At 36.4% G+C, this 18,208-nt stretch overlaps 1 protein-coding gene across 1 annotated transcript in view; it reads right to left on the bottom strand.

Annotated features, from left to right (window-relative positions):
- Nucleotides 1-18,208, bottom strand: part of xkr4 (XK related 4) — a 90,935-nt gene that overhangs the window by 14,615 nt on the left and 58,112 nt on the right. Inside the window, exon 2 of the mRNA XM_066719803.1 lies at nucleotides 15,474-15,673. Coding sequence (XP_066575900.1) covers nucleotides 15,474-15,673 — 200 coding nt within the window. The remainder of the gene's footprint in view (nucleotides 1-15,473; nucleotides 15,674-18,208) is intronic.

Raw genomic sequence — 18,208 nt, 5'->3', positions numbered from 1 at the left:
TGACCGTTCTCTGAAAAAACTAAAACAAATAGTTACTAATGACAGTAGATTAAAACAACATTTACAACATCTATCTCTCTATGTCTGTGTGTGTGCCTGTGTGTGAAAACGGAATTGAATACTTGGTAAAAGATCCATTATCAGGATTACTGTATATGTAACATCTTCACAATGTGTATCATGCTATTGTCCCTTTTATTTCATTCATAAGGTTCATTGCTTCCTTCCAATTTTATAAAGACATGAATGCTTGTGAGGTGTAAAAGTACTGACAAGTAAAACAAATAAAAAAACAGTGATTTCTGCATAATTTTAGTTACACTGAGACATACACCTTTTGACTTTTCTTTTAACACCATTGTATTCCTCACATACTTTTATTTTGAAGATTGTCTAACACCTGACATTACAGATAAGTCAAATAGTAGGAATTGATTTTCTTGTTAATTCAAATTAAGAAAAATGGGGTGTGGTGTAAGGGACGGTCAAAGGACAACTTTGTGATTCCTGTCAAAACCTCTGTGAACTGATAAGAGTTCCTTCTATGGATCTAATGCACAAGAACCCCATTCTGTTACGAAAGAGCAATCAGTAGGTGGCCGATTTTTCTTCTAAGGATTCCCAGAGTGTACGTTTTCCTTCTTTATTTTTCTGACATCCTCATGCGTGTGCTCACACTGCTGGGTACATTTAATCATATTCTGTAACTTGCTTACTGAGCTATATTACCTCCAACAGTTTAAATCACAGTAAAAGTGCAACCTTTACATTCACGTTGAATGTTCCAACTGGTTCCAAGGCATAAGGCTTGTTGATTCAGACTTAAACCCACAGTCTTCGTTTAAACTGATTCAATAAAAGAGATGCAGAAAATACAATTGTTGCCTCATTTGAAACCATTCAGGTGCCAAATTGCATTTATTTTGTAGTGATTCTTCATGGGATGGTTCAGGTTCATTGTGTGACCGGAAATGATCGATACCATGGGATTTGTTTTGGCATATAAATCCATGAAATTAGATAATATTGAATTTAATATTGCGAAGCAAAAAGGGCTACTGTCTTCGATGATGGAGTGGGTAGTTTGATGCCTGGGTATTCGTAGCCCTCTTCTTTGTCACCAAACTAATTCAGACCAAGTGGATTTCACATTGCCCCAAAGTGCCAATCTCTAACAGAGATCATTAGAAATGGTAGATAAAACTTTACTGTCACAGACTTAAAATGCAGAAGAACATACAAAAATAGTTTAAATAGTTCCCTAGTCTTTTCCACACAGCCCATTAAATGTAATGCAGACAAAATTATATCTCAGTATTACAATCCTGCTGATGCAATAAAGATCTCTCTTTATGAGATAACCCGTAAAAGTACAAATCAGCTGGAAAAAGAGAGCATGTTAAACAAATGATAAAGTACCAGCTATACAGGACTGATGAAGATATCAGCCAACAAAAGAAAAAGCCCACATTTCTGTCTCTTTGAACAATACTGTGACAAGTCCTGTGAATGTATAAATTGACTGTATTATTAAAAAAAATCTCTTTAAAACATAATAATTGTATAGATTATATATGTATATAGGTCAACAAGTTAATCAATTTACAAGTTAACTGACCTAAACCAAATGATGTTGCAAAGAAAACGAAATACTATGACAAATTATGTAATTTTACTTCCCCACACAATTTCATTATATTCATTATATCTTTATTTTTTGATAAATCACTTAATAAACTTTCAATTTTAAACTGAGAACAGTGCCATGTAGGTTACTGATTGCTGAGAAAATATACACGTCTCAAGGAATATGAGTTATTGTTCAAGGTACAGGTATGCATACTGAAACAGTGCTCAATGCTTCTGGCAGCTGTTGTATTTTTAGCAGCTCTACTATATTCTTGTGTAACTGTCTGTTTTGTGTCATTACACGGCAGAAGTCAGAAGCTGTTAATTAAACACTAATTAATTAAGAGCTTTTCATTTTCAGCTTGTGAGCATATTAACATACTAGTTGACATATTAATAAAATAATTCACCCATGAAAAGCCTTCTTTGTATATCCTCCTTCAATCAGTCACATCAACCTTACTGATTAGATCAGGAGAAAATGTGAATTATAGCATTTATATGCTTTTTATTATAGATAAGCAGTGCCTTTTATTATATTTATAATGACAAACAACAGAAAATAAATAAAATCAAAATACTTAGTGATACAAATTCGTTATCAGCCTTCATTTGTTATTTTAAAAGTAGTGCAATTGAAGTGCCTTCAAGACATCTTTATAACTCCATCCTGTCTGGACGTGTCTGGAAGAGCCATATGGAGTGGAACCCAAAAATATTTAGACATTAGACACTTAAAAAAGTGAGACTGCAACCTTTTGCTGCAAAATGTCAGGATGTGAACTATCAAACCAGAAACAACAGGTATTATAATGCCACAGGGGAACGTCTGTCTGGGCAGAGGGTCAACCCCTAATCACAGATACTGCAAATAAGCTTATTTCTGCATCACCGGTAATTCACACTGCCTGGCACAGTGGCAACTGGCTGCTTAGTACATCCTTGGAACTGTACCAGTGGGCATGCATGGTACAGTGTGTTACTTAAACAGCTGTAGCAACATGAGGTGAAATATGATGCTCTATTGATGCATTACCTCTGCTACTTGCAGTTTCAATGATAGGGGATAATAATGTGACAGGAGTTCAACCAATGTGTAAGTAAGCAGCATAATGAAACATAGTTATATAAAATGCAAAATTACATGAGTGCTGAACAGCTCAGGAGAATAAGCTACTAAATTACAAGGTTACTGTATCACTATTCACATAAATGCAACAGCCATGATTAGGTCACAAATACAAAAGTTGATAGAGGAAATCTAGGAAAAACAAGCAATCAGTTGTATGAATTCAAAACAGCTATTCTTCAATTACTACAATGTGCCACATAACTCTACATGCATGCAGGAATCACTACTATATGTAATACAACATTCTCCTTAAATTCTTCCTCTCTATCAAGCATTTATTTACTGCTGTTTATTGCCTAGGAATAAGGAAATACAGAGGTAGTTGGTCAAAACAAGGAGTCAAACTAGAGGCCTGATGCCATCACTTGAGGTCACACACTGTGGAAACACACACACACAATTCTCGAAACCACAACAACCACTAGGGTGTCAACTAGCTGCTGAGTTAATTGAAAACATGTTGGTTTTTTCCCCCCACTTAAATTATAGCCAGCCCATTAGATGGTGGAGCGGGATAAAAGGATTTAATCACTGCTTTCTGAAGTACAATAATTAGCTCGTGGAGCTGAGCTGTAGCAAGAGAGTATAATTGTAATTCTTATTCCAGAGGCTGTTTTGTCTCCTCCTCAGTGAGAGTGAATCTGTCTACATGGGCATGTGTGATGCATTCTGCAGAGGATTCGGAGGAGTCGGCTATGGATGAGTTTGGTGGTTACTGGGCTGTATAATCAGGTGGTGATGTAATGCTCTTCTCAGCTCCTGCTCAAAAAGGCTGCAGTAATTTGGGAGAGCAGTTATGTAAACCATAGCAAAACCGCTGCAACATCTTGATCTCCTTGAACATCCTTAACAATAAGTATTCGTAACTACTTCCAAAGGAGGTCTGATTTTCTCTGCAGGATTATTGCTGTTTGTAAAAACACCAGCAGTGCACCGATCATTCCTTATTTAAAATTCTTTATAAAATGGATATTGGACTCATTTAAATCACAAGTGCTTAAGCCGCATTCTGTTTGGTTGATAATAATCCTTTAGGTGAGTGTATATATATATATATATATATATTTAAAATACACATTTCTATTAGCTTAACCTAAAACATTAAAGCTTTGCTGAAAGGTTTTTGAGGTTATCTGTGTTTCAGTTTGAACTAATTAAACAAGCAATGTCTCTTTTTCTCTCTCTGCACACAAACACGCAAACACATACACACACACACACACACATATATATATATATATATATATATATACATACGTATACATATATATATATACATTTCACAAGGACATCTTTTTTTTCTGAAACCACACCACATTCCTGGCAAAATATAATACAAGCACCAAAAGGCATCACTCTTTCTAAACAAGATCAGTAACTCTGGACTGTAGGACTGAAGGTAATTTCTGGCATGGAGTCTGAGGATGAGCGGTCACTGGGATGTTTTCCAGAGCATTGGTTGAGACTAGCTTACTAAAGCAAGATCATATAACATAACACCTCATCTCTGGTAGTAACTGATGACAGAAGGCTTGTCACAGTACTTTTGGTAATTAAGCTTCTGTGCAAACAGAAGGGGATCAGGTGGGGGTGCTGTTGGTCTTTGTGACAAAAGCTTGCCTTAGGTATTTGGTAGTTTGTGTACTAAATTATATGACGAATCTTGTGTACTTGTATCATGTGTCATACAAAGAGCACAATTAAATTAATATTCTTTTAAACTCACAAAAGTAGATAGAAGAGTATCACCCACTAAATGAGATGTGCATTTGGTGAATATTATTTTAGAAAAATGTTTCTGATTGTCAGTAATAGTTTCATAGATCCTCCAAAGTTGTTGCTTAGGCAAAACTTGGAATACAAAGCAATGATCACACATTACACAGCTTTCTATGCCATTTGAATCTGTGTACCTAATGACATTCCCTTTCCTAAGTGCAGTATATTTGTAGAACATTTTGATGATCTTTTTTCCTCTAGTATCTGATTACATGCAGTCTTCCAGAGAATCCCTTCTTGTTACATGTATAGCATGTTGAGCTTTCAAGAAGCAATTCTCTAATGTATTCTGTTCTACTTCCAAGTAATGAAGTCTAGTTCGTTTTACACAGATTTCCTAATGGCTCAGAATCTTGTTTTATTTTTAAGACAGATTCCATCCTTTGGATAATTCTTAACTTAATTTACTGTTATTGAGACAGGAATAAGATAACATAAAAATGTCAGGAAAAAACCCTGCTGAGTTCTTATAATCTAATAAGAAAATATACCAAAGGACACACCCTCACACCACAACTCACACATCTGTAATTATTGTGTACTGGTAGTTGATTCCTGACAGCAGACATTTTTAGCTAAAATATTATGTTTGCATGATGGTTTGCTTTAGTTAGATGCAGACAGAGCTTTACAGGCTCAGTGGAAAGCCTTATCTAAATGGCAAAGTGATTGGGACAGACATTTGATTAAAAAAGCTAATCTGGATATTAGATTTTTTATATATTGTATTTTGTTTTTGTACTAGGTTTACTTTGGCAGGCATGTTAGCAATACCATAACTTGTCTATCCCTATGTGAATGTAGCAGGATTCTAGTCATATTATCTTTTAGTGCAGCAATCTAATAAATCTTCTGAGCCATTCAAGAGAGCAAACTGAGCCTTAAAGACCAGACAACGCTGGTTTGAATCTGGGCCACATCTGACAACCCAAGATTCTCCATAGGACAGGGTGCAATTGGCTGAGTGTTGCTGGAGTCATATAGGCTTGAATTCGGGCCAGGGTTTCCTCAGCTTGCCGCACAATACTGACACCTGTGGCTCTCTGGGAGCTCACTGTATCATCAAAGAGATCTGTTACAGTCCTCCTTATGAAGCAATAGCTCTGGGACATCATTCACGGAGATCCTGTCTAAATTAGTAAGAAAACTTAAGACCATATGCAACAAGAATGTCGTTATTGGGAAAAAAAGGCTACAAATTCTGATCAAGAGGTAAGTGGCAACCCAAGAATCTGCCACCAACAGAGTCGGAAGAGTGAAAAGAGACAGTGATACAGAAAGAGGAAGCAGCTATGTGAAACTGCAGTGCAGGAATGATAAAGAGTCGGCCGACTGTCACCCAGCTAACACAACTGTATCCATGGTTACTACATGGAAAGAGGAGAAACAATCCTGAGAGATATGTAGCATAGTGTAGCTTTAAAGTTTTGGTATTATTATGCAAGACATTTTGTAAGACATTTGGCACACTGGCAAATGAAAGTGACAATGAGTGAAACAGCAATCAACACCTGACACCAAACAAACAAACAAGATCTAAAATATTGTATTTTCCCCAGGGAGCAGACTACAACAGCTACATGGCATACATACATGACCTTGTTAAGGTCCCGTCACTATTCTGGGCTCTTGAGAGTTCTCCCTCAAGTTTAGGGGTCAACCTTAGGAAGTAGTAGGTCAAAAGTCCTGGGATAAAATTTTAAAACAAAAGAGTGTATTTTTTCTCACTTTTTTTAAATTTAATCCACAAATGTCTGAGCATATACACTGACTGTACAAAACACCTTCTTAATATTGAGTTTCACCCCCTTTTGCCCTCAGAACAGCCTCAATTCATCAAGACATGAACTCTACAAGGTGTCCCATAGGGATGCCGGCCCATGTTGGCTTCGATGCTTCCCACAGTTGTGTCAAGTTGGCTGGTAGTGGATCTCTACTCTGAATAGATCATCTCATCTCATCCCACAGATGCTGAATTGGATTGATATCTGGTGACTGAGCAGGCCACTGCAGTAAGCTGAATTCACTGTCATGTCAAGGTCTGACAAGTTGTGCATTCTTTTATGGGTCTTTCTGCACCAATGTTATACTGGCCTGTCAGTTGACTAACTGTAGCCCTGTCTGTTGCTCTGCGCAATTTGTATCAGCCTCCTTTGGCCTCTTTCATCAATGAGCCATTTTTGATGACTGGCCTGTAGTTGCCTGGAAGTCCTTTGGATGGTGGACCATCCTTGATAAACATGGGAAACTGTTGATTGTGAAACTGTTGCAGTTCTTGAGTTTGCAAAAAACATCTAAAGAATCCTGTACAGTTCTGGAACAACATCCTATGGACATATGAGACAAAGATCAACTTGTACCAGAATAATGGGAAGGGAAGAGTATAGTGAAGGGAAGGAACTGCTCATGATCCGAATCATACCACCTCATCTGTGAAGCATGTTAAGGCATGGGCATGTATGGCTGCCAAGGGAACTGGTTCCCTTGTATTTATTGATGACGTGACTGCTGACAAAAGCAGCAGGATGAATTCTGAAGTGTTTAGGGCTATATTATCTGCTCAGATTCAGCCAAATGCTTCAAAACTCATTGGACGGCACTTCACAGTGCAGATGGACAATGACCTGAAGCATACTGCGAAAGCAACCCAATACTTTTTTAAGGTGAAGAACTGGAATGTTCTGCAATGGCCAAGTCAATCACCTGACCTGAATCCAACTGAGCAGCACTTGCTGAAGGCAAAACTGAAGGCAAAATACCCCAAGAACAAGCAGGAACTAAAGACTGCAATGCAGGCCTGGCAGAGCATCACCAGGGAAGAAACCCAGCATCTGGTGATGTCTATGGTTTCCAGACTTCAGGCAGTCATTGACTGCAAAGGATTTGCAACCACATATTGAAATTCACAATTTAATTCATGATTATGTTAGTTTGTCCAAATACTTTTGAGCCCTTAAAACTGGGGGAACACATATAAAAATGGGTGTAATTCCTACACCGTTCACCCAATTAAATCACCCTCAAATTAAAGATGAAAGTCTACACTTAAAGCACATCTTGATTGTTTCCTTTCTAATCCATTGTGGTGGCATACAGAGCCATAATTATGACAATTGTGTCACCGTCCAAATATTTATGGATCTAACTGTATATACTGTATAGTGCAGTCATGAAGTTCTAAATACCCAAAAGTGCCTCATAGAAACCAATGGTAAATGTCCACACCGCACTGCTATATTTTGAACCGTACAGTAAGACTCAGTCCTGTAAAGACCTTCAGTGTTGCATTTGATCACTGTGGATTTTTTAAATAATTTTGCTGACTTTGATTCTTCTCATAGCGCTTATCCCTTTCTATAATGTCGAAGGCAAAGAAAATCTACCTCTTTGCCTGAAGAGAAACATATTTGATCAGTGCATACTACTAGATCTCACTGGCTCTGAATCCTTATCACTAAATCTGAAAATGATACATAAACAGCAAACAAAACAAAGAGGCATGGAATAACAAGAAGAGACAGGCAAACAAATAAATAGATCTGAGAACTAAAAACAGTATGTGACATGATTGAAAGAGTGAAAATGTCAGAATGGCAATGGGCTGGACACAATGCAAGAACAGACCAAAGAAGGCCAACAGAACCTATAGAATGGATCCCAAGAGATAAAAAAAGACCTAGTAGAAAACCACATAAAGATAGGAATAAGATTAAATAAGAAGCTTTGCTGATGTGACCTAGAAAAAAAAAACCACACTGTACATCGAAAGAAGTGGAAATATCTTGGGGAGGCCTTCATGCAGCGGTGGATCGATGAAGGCTGAGGATGATTTATATATACATCTGTTTCTCACAGTTATACCAAAACCATTAACTTGTACATTAGAAGAATGAAAGAATAGATTAAATAACACACACCTGTACCAGACACGAGGAGAGCTGATGTTAACATGCATAACATGAACAAAACAGCACTGAAGCATTTCACAAGGACAAGGCTCAGGCGGTTGAAATGATCAGGCAACTGCATGCATATTTAAGGGCTGCTTCTGCAGTTTGTGTTCTGCTCTCCGTATCATGGACAGAATCTATGTGAGCCTATTGGTACTTGTCAGGGAAAGATCAGCACGGCACTGAAATGCAACAGAAGGCCTCTCCCCCGAGACATGGGCAAATCTTCAGAAGGAATCCAAGTATCAGAAAGAACAAAGAAGATGATTTGCTTTATTTTTTTAAGTTTAGTAGTCTGGTAACCCCTTGCTTTGATCAAATTAATAATATGGCACAATGTTAAGGAGCTTTTATGATATTATATATTTTTGCTGGGGAATGTCTGGGCCTACAGAAGAGCCATTCAGGTTTTACTATGTATGAAATGGAGGGATTCCTTGCAGTGTTAAATATGCACCAGGACAGTTTGATTTTACTCTTTATGGCATCATTATTCATGTTTTACCTTAATGCACCATGGAATATTCTTTGATTTACACAAATATGAAAGACCAATGACTTCCAATCAAAACCTGTGTTGTATCTCCTTCAGTTATGCATACTATAAGTGACTAAATACACCATAAAGAGCTTGTCAGACAGCTGAAGGAAAAGCATTGAAATTGTTTATATTTACCAGGGCCAGGAGGACCCTGGAGGCTTGTATAACTCCTGACCATGTTTTCTCAGTAGAACAAATATGTTCAAATATATTTATGTGATAACAGTAGCAAAACCAACCAATCCAGTTTTAATGTATTTCACAGACAGGTGCTATAAGTACATATAAATCACGAGTACTAGTTGCAATACAGACCAAGGTCAATGATCCCACCTGAGAGTATCCGAGCAGCCTCTATAAATCTAGTAGAATTTTCTTCCTTATCATCTCCCCACATGCAAATCTGCTATTAATGAGTAGGCTGAGGGATTTTCAAAGCAATTAACTTCAATGTACCATAATACTCTACTCCACCACAGTTCAACAAAATTCAAATTAATTTGTCTCAGAAATACTGTGAAACATACAAGGTCTTCAGTTATATTACAAAAACAGCCTTTCAAATAATGCCTTGGTAATGAATTTCAAGTACAGAAATACAGATAATTTGTAAGCAAAAAGGCTTAGGAGACAGTTTTGCAGTATATTAACACAATTATATTACCCAAAGCTCAGGGACAAGAGCCCCCCTGACGGTATTGGATTGTTCCACAGGTCATGTGCTTTTATGAGTGTATTAATTATTATTTATTTATTTGTGTATTTATCTATTTCAATCTCCCTTATCCAGGGTGACTTACAGTTTACACAATAAATGTTTGAAAGCATTACCAATGTACAGTAATATAATCAGTACAAAATACAATTAGCATACATCCTAGTAAAATATGTAAGTGCAGACATAATACAGTCAAGTCCTAGAAATGTATAAGTACATGGGAGCTAACTGCACCAACTTGTATTTGGCCAACAGTAAATATTCAACCCATAAAAACTTTGAAAGCATTTCATGGCCTGCTCCAAGTCCTTGACTAAATCCCACAGAACAGCTCTTAGATAACACAGAATGCCAAATCTCAAAAAATATAAATTTAGTATGCTGAACTAGAAAAGGAGAAATGGCAAAATGTTCTTCCAGCCATCTAACAAAATGTCTATGGCAGCTATTAAAGCGAAGAGTAGACCTACACCCTGTTAAATACATTGTGACAGATGTCTTGTGGTATTTGTGTTGTTACGGTACTTTTGGTAATGTAGTATATGTGATCCCACTTTATTATTCAAAACTATTTTCCAAAACCTTTATGTTGATTCTTATATAGGTGTTTAAAATAGAATAAGTGAGTATACAAACATGACATTCCTTTATATTGTGACATTTTCCCTAAAAAACACTTTAGTCCCCTAGTATGACTGGACAGTATCATTTAAGCAGAATAAGTCATAAGAACTGTGGAATAAGAACAGGATAAGTGATCTGATTTTATTTTATTTTAAAAGTGATATTTTAAGGCAATCTAATATAAAGATTGGATGTTCAAACTTTGTGTATGATAAATACTCATGTAAATGCACAAATATCTCAAGAAAAATATGTATGAAATATACAATATAATGGTTATTTTAACACACACACACACACACACACACATATATATACACTCACCTAAAGGATTATTAGGAACACCTGTTCAATTTCTCATTAATGCAATTATCTAACCAACCAATCACATGGCAGTTGCTTCAATGCATTTAGGGGTGTGGTCCTGGTCAAGACAATCTCCTGAACTCCAAACTGAATGTCTGGATGGGAAAGAAAGGTGATTTAAGCAATTTTGAGCGTGGCATGGTTGTTGGTGCCAGACGGGCCGGTCTGAGTATTTCACAATCTGCTCAGTTACTGGGATTTTCACGCACAACCATTTCTAGGGTTTACAAAGAATGGTGTGAAAAGGGAAAAACATCCAGTATGCGGCAGTCCTGTGGGTGAAAATGCCTTGTTGATGCTAGAGGTCAGAGGAGAATGGGCCGACTGATTCAAGCTGATAGAAGAGCAACTTTGACTGAAATAACCACTCGTTACAACCGAGGTATGCAGCAAAGCATTTGTGAAGCCACAACACGTACAACCTTGAGGCGGATGGGCTACAACAGCAGAAGACCCCACCGGGTACAACTCATCTCCACTACAAATAGGAAAAAGAGGCTACAATTTGCACAAGCTCACCAAAATTGGACAGTTGAAGACTGGAAAAATGTTGCCTGGTCTGATGAGTCTCGATTTCTGTTGAGACATTCAGATGGTAGAGTCAGAATTTGGTGTAAACAGAATGAGAACATGGATCCATCATGCCTTGTTACCACTGTGCAGGCTGGTGGTGGTGGTGTAATGGTGTGGGGGATGTTTTCTTGGCACACTTTAGGCCCCTTAGTGCCAATTGGGCATCGTTTAAATGCCACGGCCTACCTGAGCATTGTTTCTGACCATGTCCATCCCTTTATGACCACCATGTACCCATCCTCTGATGGCTACTTCCAGCAGGATAATGCACCATGTCACAAAGGTCGAATCATTTCAAATTGGTTTCTTGAACATGACAATGAGTTCACTGTACTAAACTGGCCCCCACAGTCACCAGATCTCAACCCAATAGAGCATCTTTGGGATGTGGTGGAACGGGAGCTTCGTGCCCTGGATGTGCATCCCACAAATCTCCATCAACTGCAAGATGCTATCCTATCAATATGGGCCAACATTTCTAAAGAATGCTTTCAGCACCTTGTTGAATCAATGCCACGTAGAATTAAGGCAGTTCTGAAGGCGAAAGGGGGTCAAACACAGTATTAGTATGGTGTTCCTAATAATCCTTTAGGTGAGTGTATATATATATATATATATATATATATATATATATATATATATATACATATACATATGTGTGTGTATATGTGCATGTGTATAAAATAACCTTTTCCAAACGCTCACTTCACGATTATATTTTAAACCTGTACAGAGTAAACCAGCATGTACATTGCCCTGAGGGTGTATAGTTATGTGTACATCTTTCTTAAATTACGGCAGCTTTCCAAGAAGCATGCAGACAAACTCAAAACCTTAAAAAAAAATCACTTCACCTGCTACGAATGGACAAGCAGCCCTGAGGCATGAAAAATAAACTGTGATCCTGCACTTGAATTATTACTGCGTATTAATTTAAAAATAAAACAATAAAACACCAACAAAACAAAATGGTTGAAAACCAGTGCAGGACAAAATCAAATTGCAGAAAAAAAATGTTTAATTAACTCAGTTTTTTCAAAATAAAATCTACAATACAACCTGGAAAAATAATCCAATGAAAAAACCCTTCTAAAAATGTGATGTATCATTCACACATACAGTAGAATAGAAGCAAACAGCACAATCAGAAGATCCTATAGCCACATATGTCCTGTCCCATAGTTGTGTCTATGTTCCTAAACACTGACATTCTCTCTTGCAATATCATATGAGATTTATAGTATAAAGTTCAAAGGATACATTTCTTTAAAGGCATTTTATTTACTTATTATTTATGCTGTTTTCTTTTTGTATTCACTGTGTTAGGCATGCCAGAATTGTGCTCTATACATAAAACATTTTAAAAAATCCTGATGTTGGTAGATGGGTGCAAATGCCATTATAACGTTGGTTTCCCTGGGAACAAACAACAGAACATCGATGTTTCCCTTTCTAAATCCAACCACCTGTGAGAGGAAAACGATTTTGTATCTGTCATCAAAAAGTGAAACTGCAAAGCCTTTTGTATGTATAATATTCCACAGTACCATAGTTCATGTAAAATTGCCAATAAGCGTTATGAATCAAATGAACAAATGTCTGTTCTCAGAGTCTATGCTTGGTGTTATTTGACAAACCAATACATGTGTTGCTGATGCAGGGCTTACACATTTGCTAAATTGCTAAAACTGCTGAACAGTAACTATTATGTAATATGCATAAGATTAATAGGTTGGAGTTGGCGTAACATTTCAAAAGTCAAATTACGTGCCCCTCCCCCCACCACACACACAAAATATATAATTTCTGTAATTCAATTCATATATGTTCATACCCTTGAAGAAGTGTAAGTAAAACTTAATTTAGCAAAGTAAATGTGGATTTACAATATATATCAGCCTATTATTTATTTACCTTTGCAGGAAACAACTTTGATATAACAATAATTTTAATATATGTTAATGTCCTATTTTAAATATGTGCAAGTGCAAGAAGATATTCTTGGATGGAAGACCTACAAACATTGTGGTATAACAAAAAAAAAGGAAGACTTAGTACTATTTTGATTAACATAGCTGTCTGTCTTCATTATTGCATAACTCCTGCTATGAACTAACAAGCCTTCTCTTTAAGAACTGCTCATTCATTCTGATAAGAGTCACTGATACATGGTAATTGCAGTTCAACTTTTTGTCAGGTTGTGGAAAAGGCCTTTTATGACTATTACAGGTTGAACTATTTCCCAATCTGTATTGCTTAAAGAAGTTTACTTAAGTCAACTATGTCAACTATGTCTTGGTCAAACCAAGATAATGTTTTTTTCTTGGTTTGTTCCCCTTCGAGTGCCTTGTCTGTCAAAGTAAGTAATAAATTACTGAAGACAAGAGCTTGACAAATAGGCTGGCCAGTAGATTCTTCTAGCCTCTTTTGTCACTTTTGATCTTTCCTGCTTCTTTTGCTTCCTTCATAGCTCCTGAGGGTTAGTGTTTCTCCCCGAGAAGATCAACTATCGGAGGTCTTTGACAACTCGATCTAATCCATAGTTGCTTATGTTGAAACACATAAGATGCAGTTCCCTGGATTGTACTTAAATCTTTGCCCATCGACGTGTCAGGCAGTTTCTTAAGAGCTCTGATTAAACTAAATACAAATAAAAGGTTCATAGCATGGTTTGAACAAGATTGTATAATACTGATATAAATAAATCCATCATGTTCTTATATACTGTAATTACCTCATGAGAAACTTTCAAACGTGGGTCCGCATATAACAGATACCAAACGTATCATAGAATCATTGATGTATTCTCTGTATGTTATAAGCAAAGTAGAACAGGTGATAATGCAGCTTATTCTGGTATTTCTAATACAAATCCCCCTCCTCAGTCTTAGACGAACTGAATACCATCTAATTTCTTCAACTTCTACTACAACAACTATTATAGTTCTATTTACAGTATAAAACTATTAATAATTTGGGACACATGTAATATTTGCAGATTGTAGAAGGAACAAAATCTTTCTGCAACACAAATACCAGTCATGAAGTACTGAAATAAAAAAGTGCAATGGGTGGGTGGATAGCAAAGTCTGATTTGGTCAAGGCCTTAATCATTTATCATTGACTGGGAATGCTAGTTACACATTATTTATTTTCAAGTCTTATTCAAAAGTCTCTGTATCTTTCACCACATGATTAAATTACATGACTTCTGTACTACTATTCTGAACATTTTCACAAATTTACTGATTACCCAAAATACCACTATCATAAATTGAACTCACTGTATAAAAACATATCATATATAATAAGCACATACTGTCTCATAATTTGCCCACACAAATGTATATATACACCTGCTTGCATACATTAAGAGTGTATGCAAATGTGTTTGATTTTTGTTTAAATCTATTTGCCTTTTCTGAGGCACAGTTAATCTTGCTCTTTGATCACCTCATTCTGTCTTGTGGTTCTTTCATTTTGGTTCTGTTTGATTTGAGATTTAATTGGAATCAATTACAGTCACACTCCTTGCAACTTCAGAAGTATTCAGTCATTCTATTACCAGTATGTTAACCAGATACTTCAAAGTAGGAACAAGAAAACAAAAAAAAAGCTTAAGGACGCACATATTTGTTTGTGAGCTTTAGATGGAAAAATGTTGATTGAGGTATAAAGATACACGTGAGCAGAACAGATATTTGCTTTGTAATAATTACTGTATGAAGTGCTCTGAAAGTAAAGTGTTTTACTAGGCTTCTACTATTAAAACATAACAAAAGATGTGAAGAACTATGAGAAGTATCATACAAATATTTTTGGCTTTTTAAATATAATACATGTTTCTATAATTATGTCAAGAATAATTTCAGTGAAAGTAATGGTGTACAGGATAAAGCAAATATATATGTATATCATTTCACACCCTAAGCTTTTAAGTGCTAACCCAATCAAATTACTTTTCTGAGATAAGAACGTGTACATTTAAATGCTGGGTTTATCTTAACAAACAAGTATAATCTTCCCATTATTTCACATTCCTAAATACTACCAAGTTTGGGAGAAATGTTGATCTAAACTGAAATAGCTGTGAGTTGATCCTTAGTGATGCTGAAAATAAAAAATAAAAAATCTGGAATACTTTATCCACCATATTCTTACCTTGGAGGGCCTGCAGTTTGCGGGTCTGAATGATAATGCAGAGCTGCAGAACAAGTTGCGGCGCACTCTCTAGAAAGGTGGCCAGCAGATGCAGCATGCTGACGTCCGAATACTCGTACACCATTTTCCAATAGAAGCGCCAACGGTCATGCTCTCCACTCCGACGGCTCCGTATGCCAAGGTATATGGTGTGGAAATACCTACAAACCAAACAGAGTGCCCTCATAAATATTTTAAATTTTTCCAATATCTTCCACTTTCTATATATAGAGGGTGGGGGCGAGAGAGAGAGAGAGAGAGAGAGAGAGAGAGAGAGAGAGAGAGAGAGAGGGAGGGAGGTACACACACTCATACACAAATTATTTACTACTGATTCTTTTTTAAAAATCACCTTGTAGATAATTATGTTCTATATATGATCAAATATATAATTTTCATCTCACTGGAGCCACTGTAAGAGGACCTACATAGACATCAAAATGAAATTGTAAATACAATAGAGAAAAATATAAAATATTTTGTAAAATGCAAAGGACAACTATATAGCATACATGATCTTGTTTACAAATACTTGTTATAATAACTACTTCCTGAGTATAGCGATTGTGATGTGAGAAACAAAAGTACATTTAGCAAATGAAATGCAATATCTTTGTTAAACCTTTTATTGTTAATGACTACGTATTTGTATTGTGGCATTTGAAATAAAATTGAAAAACAATTGTTAAGACAATGCTTTAGACACAAAATATTATTCAGACACCTATACAATCAACAAGACTGGTGCTGTATGGCATGTATTTCAGGTAAAGGGCATTCCACATGTTCAGGTTTCACACCGCCACCCATCACTCCAAAACATTTGTTTGTGACATTATATTTTCAAGTTAATCACCAATTATTATAGGTCATCACCCTCAATAACAGGAGGTATGTCACTAAACCTGGTCAGAGTGTAATTTTGACACGTGTATCCCACCAAACAAGCAAACATTGATATACATTCACCCGTTTACATTTCCTGAGACATGTCTGTCCATTGTAATGAGACCATTGTAGGATTTATAGGTCCCAAAATGTATTTTCACACAGTAACTTAATGTAAACTAATGCTGCTTTAGGTTGGTCTTGAGAGTCCCATTAGCCAACATTAATAGACCCCAATTCCAACTTGATGACATTATTGACTTCTAGCTAAAGCCCCACTTAGATGATCTTTTGGCAGTAATAGTAAATCAATTAATTGAAGAGGAGAGGCAGGGGATCGCGACCATTCCACCACCGCAATTTCTATGTGCTTTGCCAAGCATCCCCTTTTAAACCAGAGGTAGAGCTCACATCCTTGAAAAACAGTAATTTTGTTCCTTGAAAATCTCTGCTTTACACAGAAGACAGCACTATTTACTTCTGGATGACTGATTTCATAAGAGCACCTCTGGAAAGTGGTGTATAGTGCTTAGCCAAACAGGAGGGCAGTGACCTGTGAATACAAAAGGATGTCTGGGGATCTACAGGTTTCTAATTCAAGGGTATCAAGGGAGGTAACAAAAAAGGTCATCTAAGTTTTGTAGTTGTTGTTTGTGTTTGATTATTTTTTTAATGTGAGTTTGCCAGTCTGTTTTCAGGGTGTTATATACTTTTGAAACAGTAAAACATTGTCAGAAGAAAAGACACCACAGTTCAAAGTATTTCAATGTATTATTAAACATAATCACAGGTAAATATTCTGCACTGTATGTACTCCTAAATATCAAAAAACCCTTCCTTCATATGTAATTTCATTTACACATAATTTACAAATACGTTTTGAGAGATCGCTCAGATTTATAAAGTAAATTATAATTTCAGCTGTGTATAATACATTAGCAATATATACGTGTTGGCTTATTCAAAAAAGTGTAAATATTTAATTTAAACACACACACATTGTCTTCAGTCTCCTTAAATGCTTCATTAACATTTTTTACAGTCATGAGCAGTGTATACATAACATAAGAAATTGTGACACTTATTTAATTTATAGTACACTCTTATGTCTAGATTTTTGTTTCACATATTTGATTAGATTGTATTGAATTTATAATTCCACAACAGCAGACTTGATCCCTAGTGCCCAGGCAACCCACTGCCCTCTCCTGACAACAACAACCCTACCCCCTCTGGAAGCCACCTGAGCCCACATGGCAGAAACATTTGATCATTCCCAAAAGATACGAATCAATAGACTCTATATTAACATTTTCAGTTGAGTAGCTGGAGAATTCTTGGAATCCTCCAACAAATGTGCAATATGGGGAAACTGTAAATTAAATTATTTCCACTGCCTGTGCTTAAACAATATAATTCGAAACATAATTCTTATATGTGGCACTGAAGAGTAACTGGCACACAGACCACCCCCACTGTCAAGCAGCACACTCATTTTTATGCGAATGCTAAATATACATTTGCGGCTCCATACTGAGATAAGAGGGATTTCTGTGGTGTCAAGCTGTCATGAAAGCTTACTTTTGGGTCTGTAAGCTGCTATGTGTTCTGGGTTGGAACAAATAATTAAAAGATAAAATAGAACACAGCTACTTAAAGGTTTAACTTGCATGTGTCATTCTCACAGTTCTTAACACCAATATAACACAGCACTCATCTTCTGGAGCTGTGGAATTCCAGAAATTCACATTACTTCACAAAACCTACTATATATTCCTAAAACTATAAAAACATGATCTCCTGGTTTA

The sequence above is a fragment of the Amia ocellicauda genome, chromosome 2 (genome assembly GCF_036373705.1).
Source record: "Amia ocellicauda isolate fAmiCal2 chromosome 2, fAmiCal2.hap1, whole genome shotgun sequence".
Classification (NCBI taxonomy): Eukaryota; Metazoa; Chordata; class Actinopteri; order Amiiformes; family Amiidae; genus Amia; species Amia ocellicauda.
Note: the sequence above shows the minus strand (reverse complement) of the source record. Positions and strands in the feature narration are given on the sequence as shown.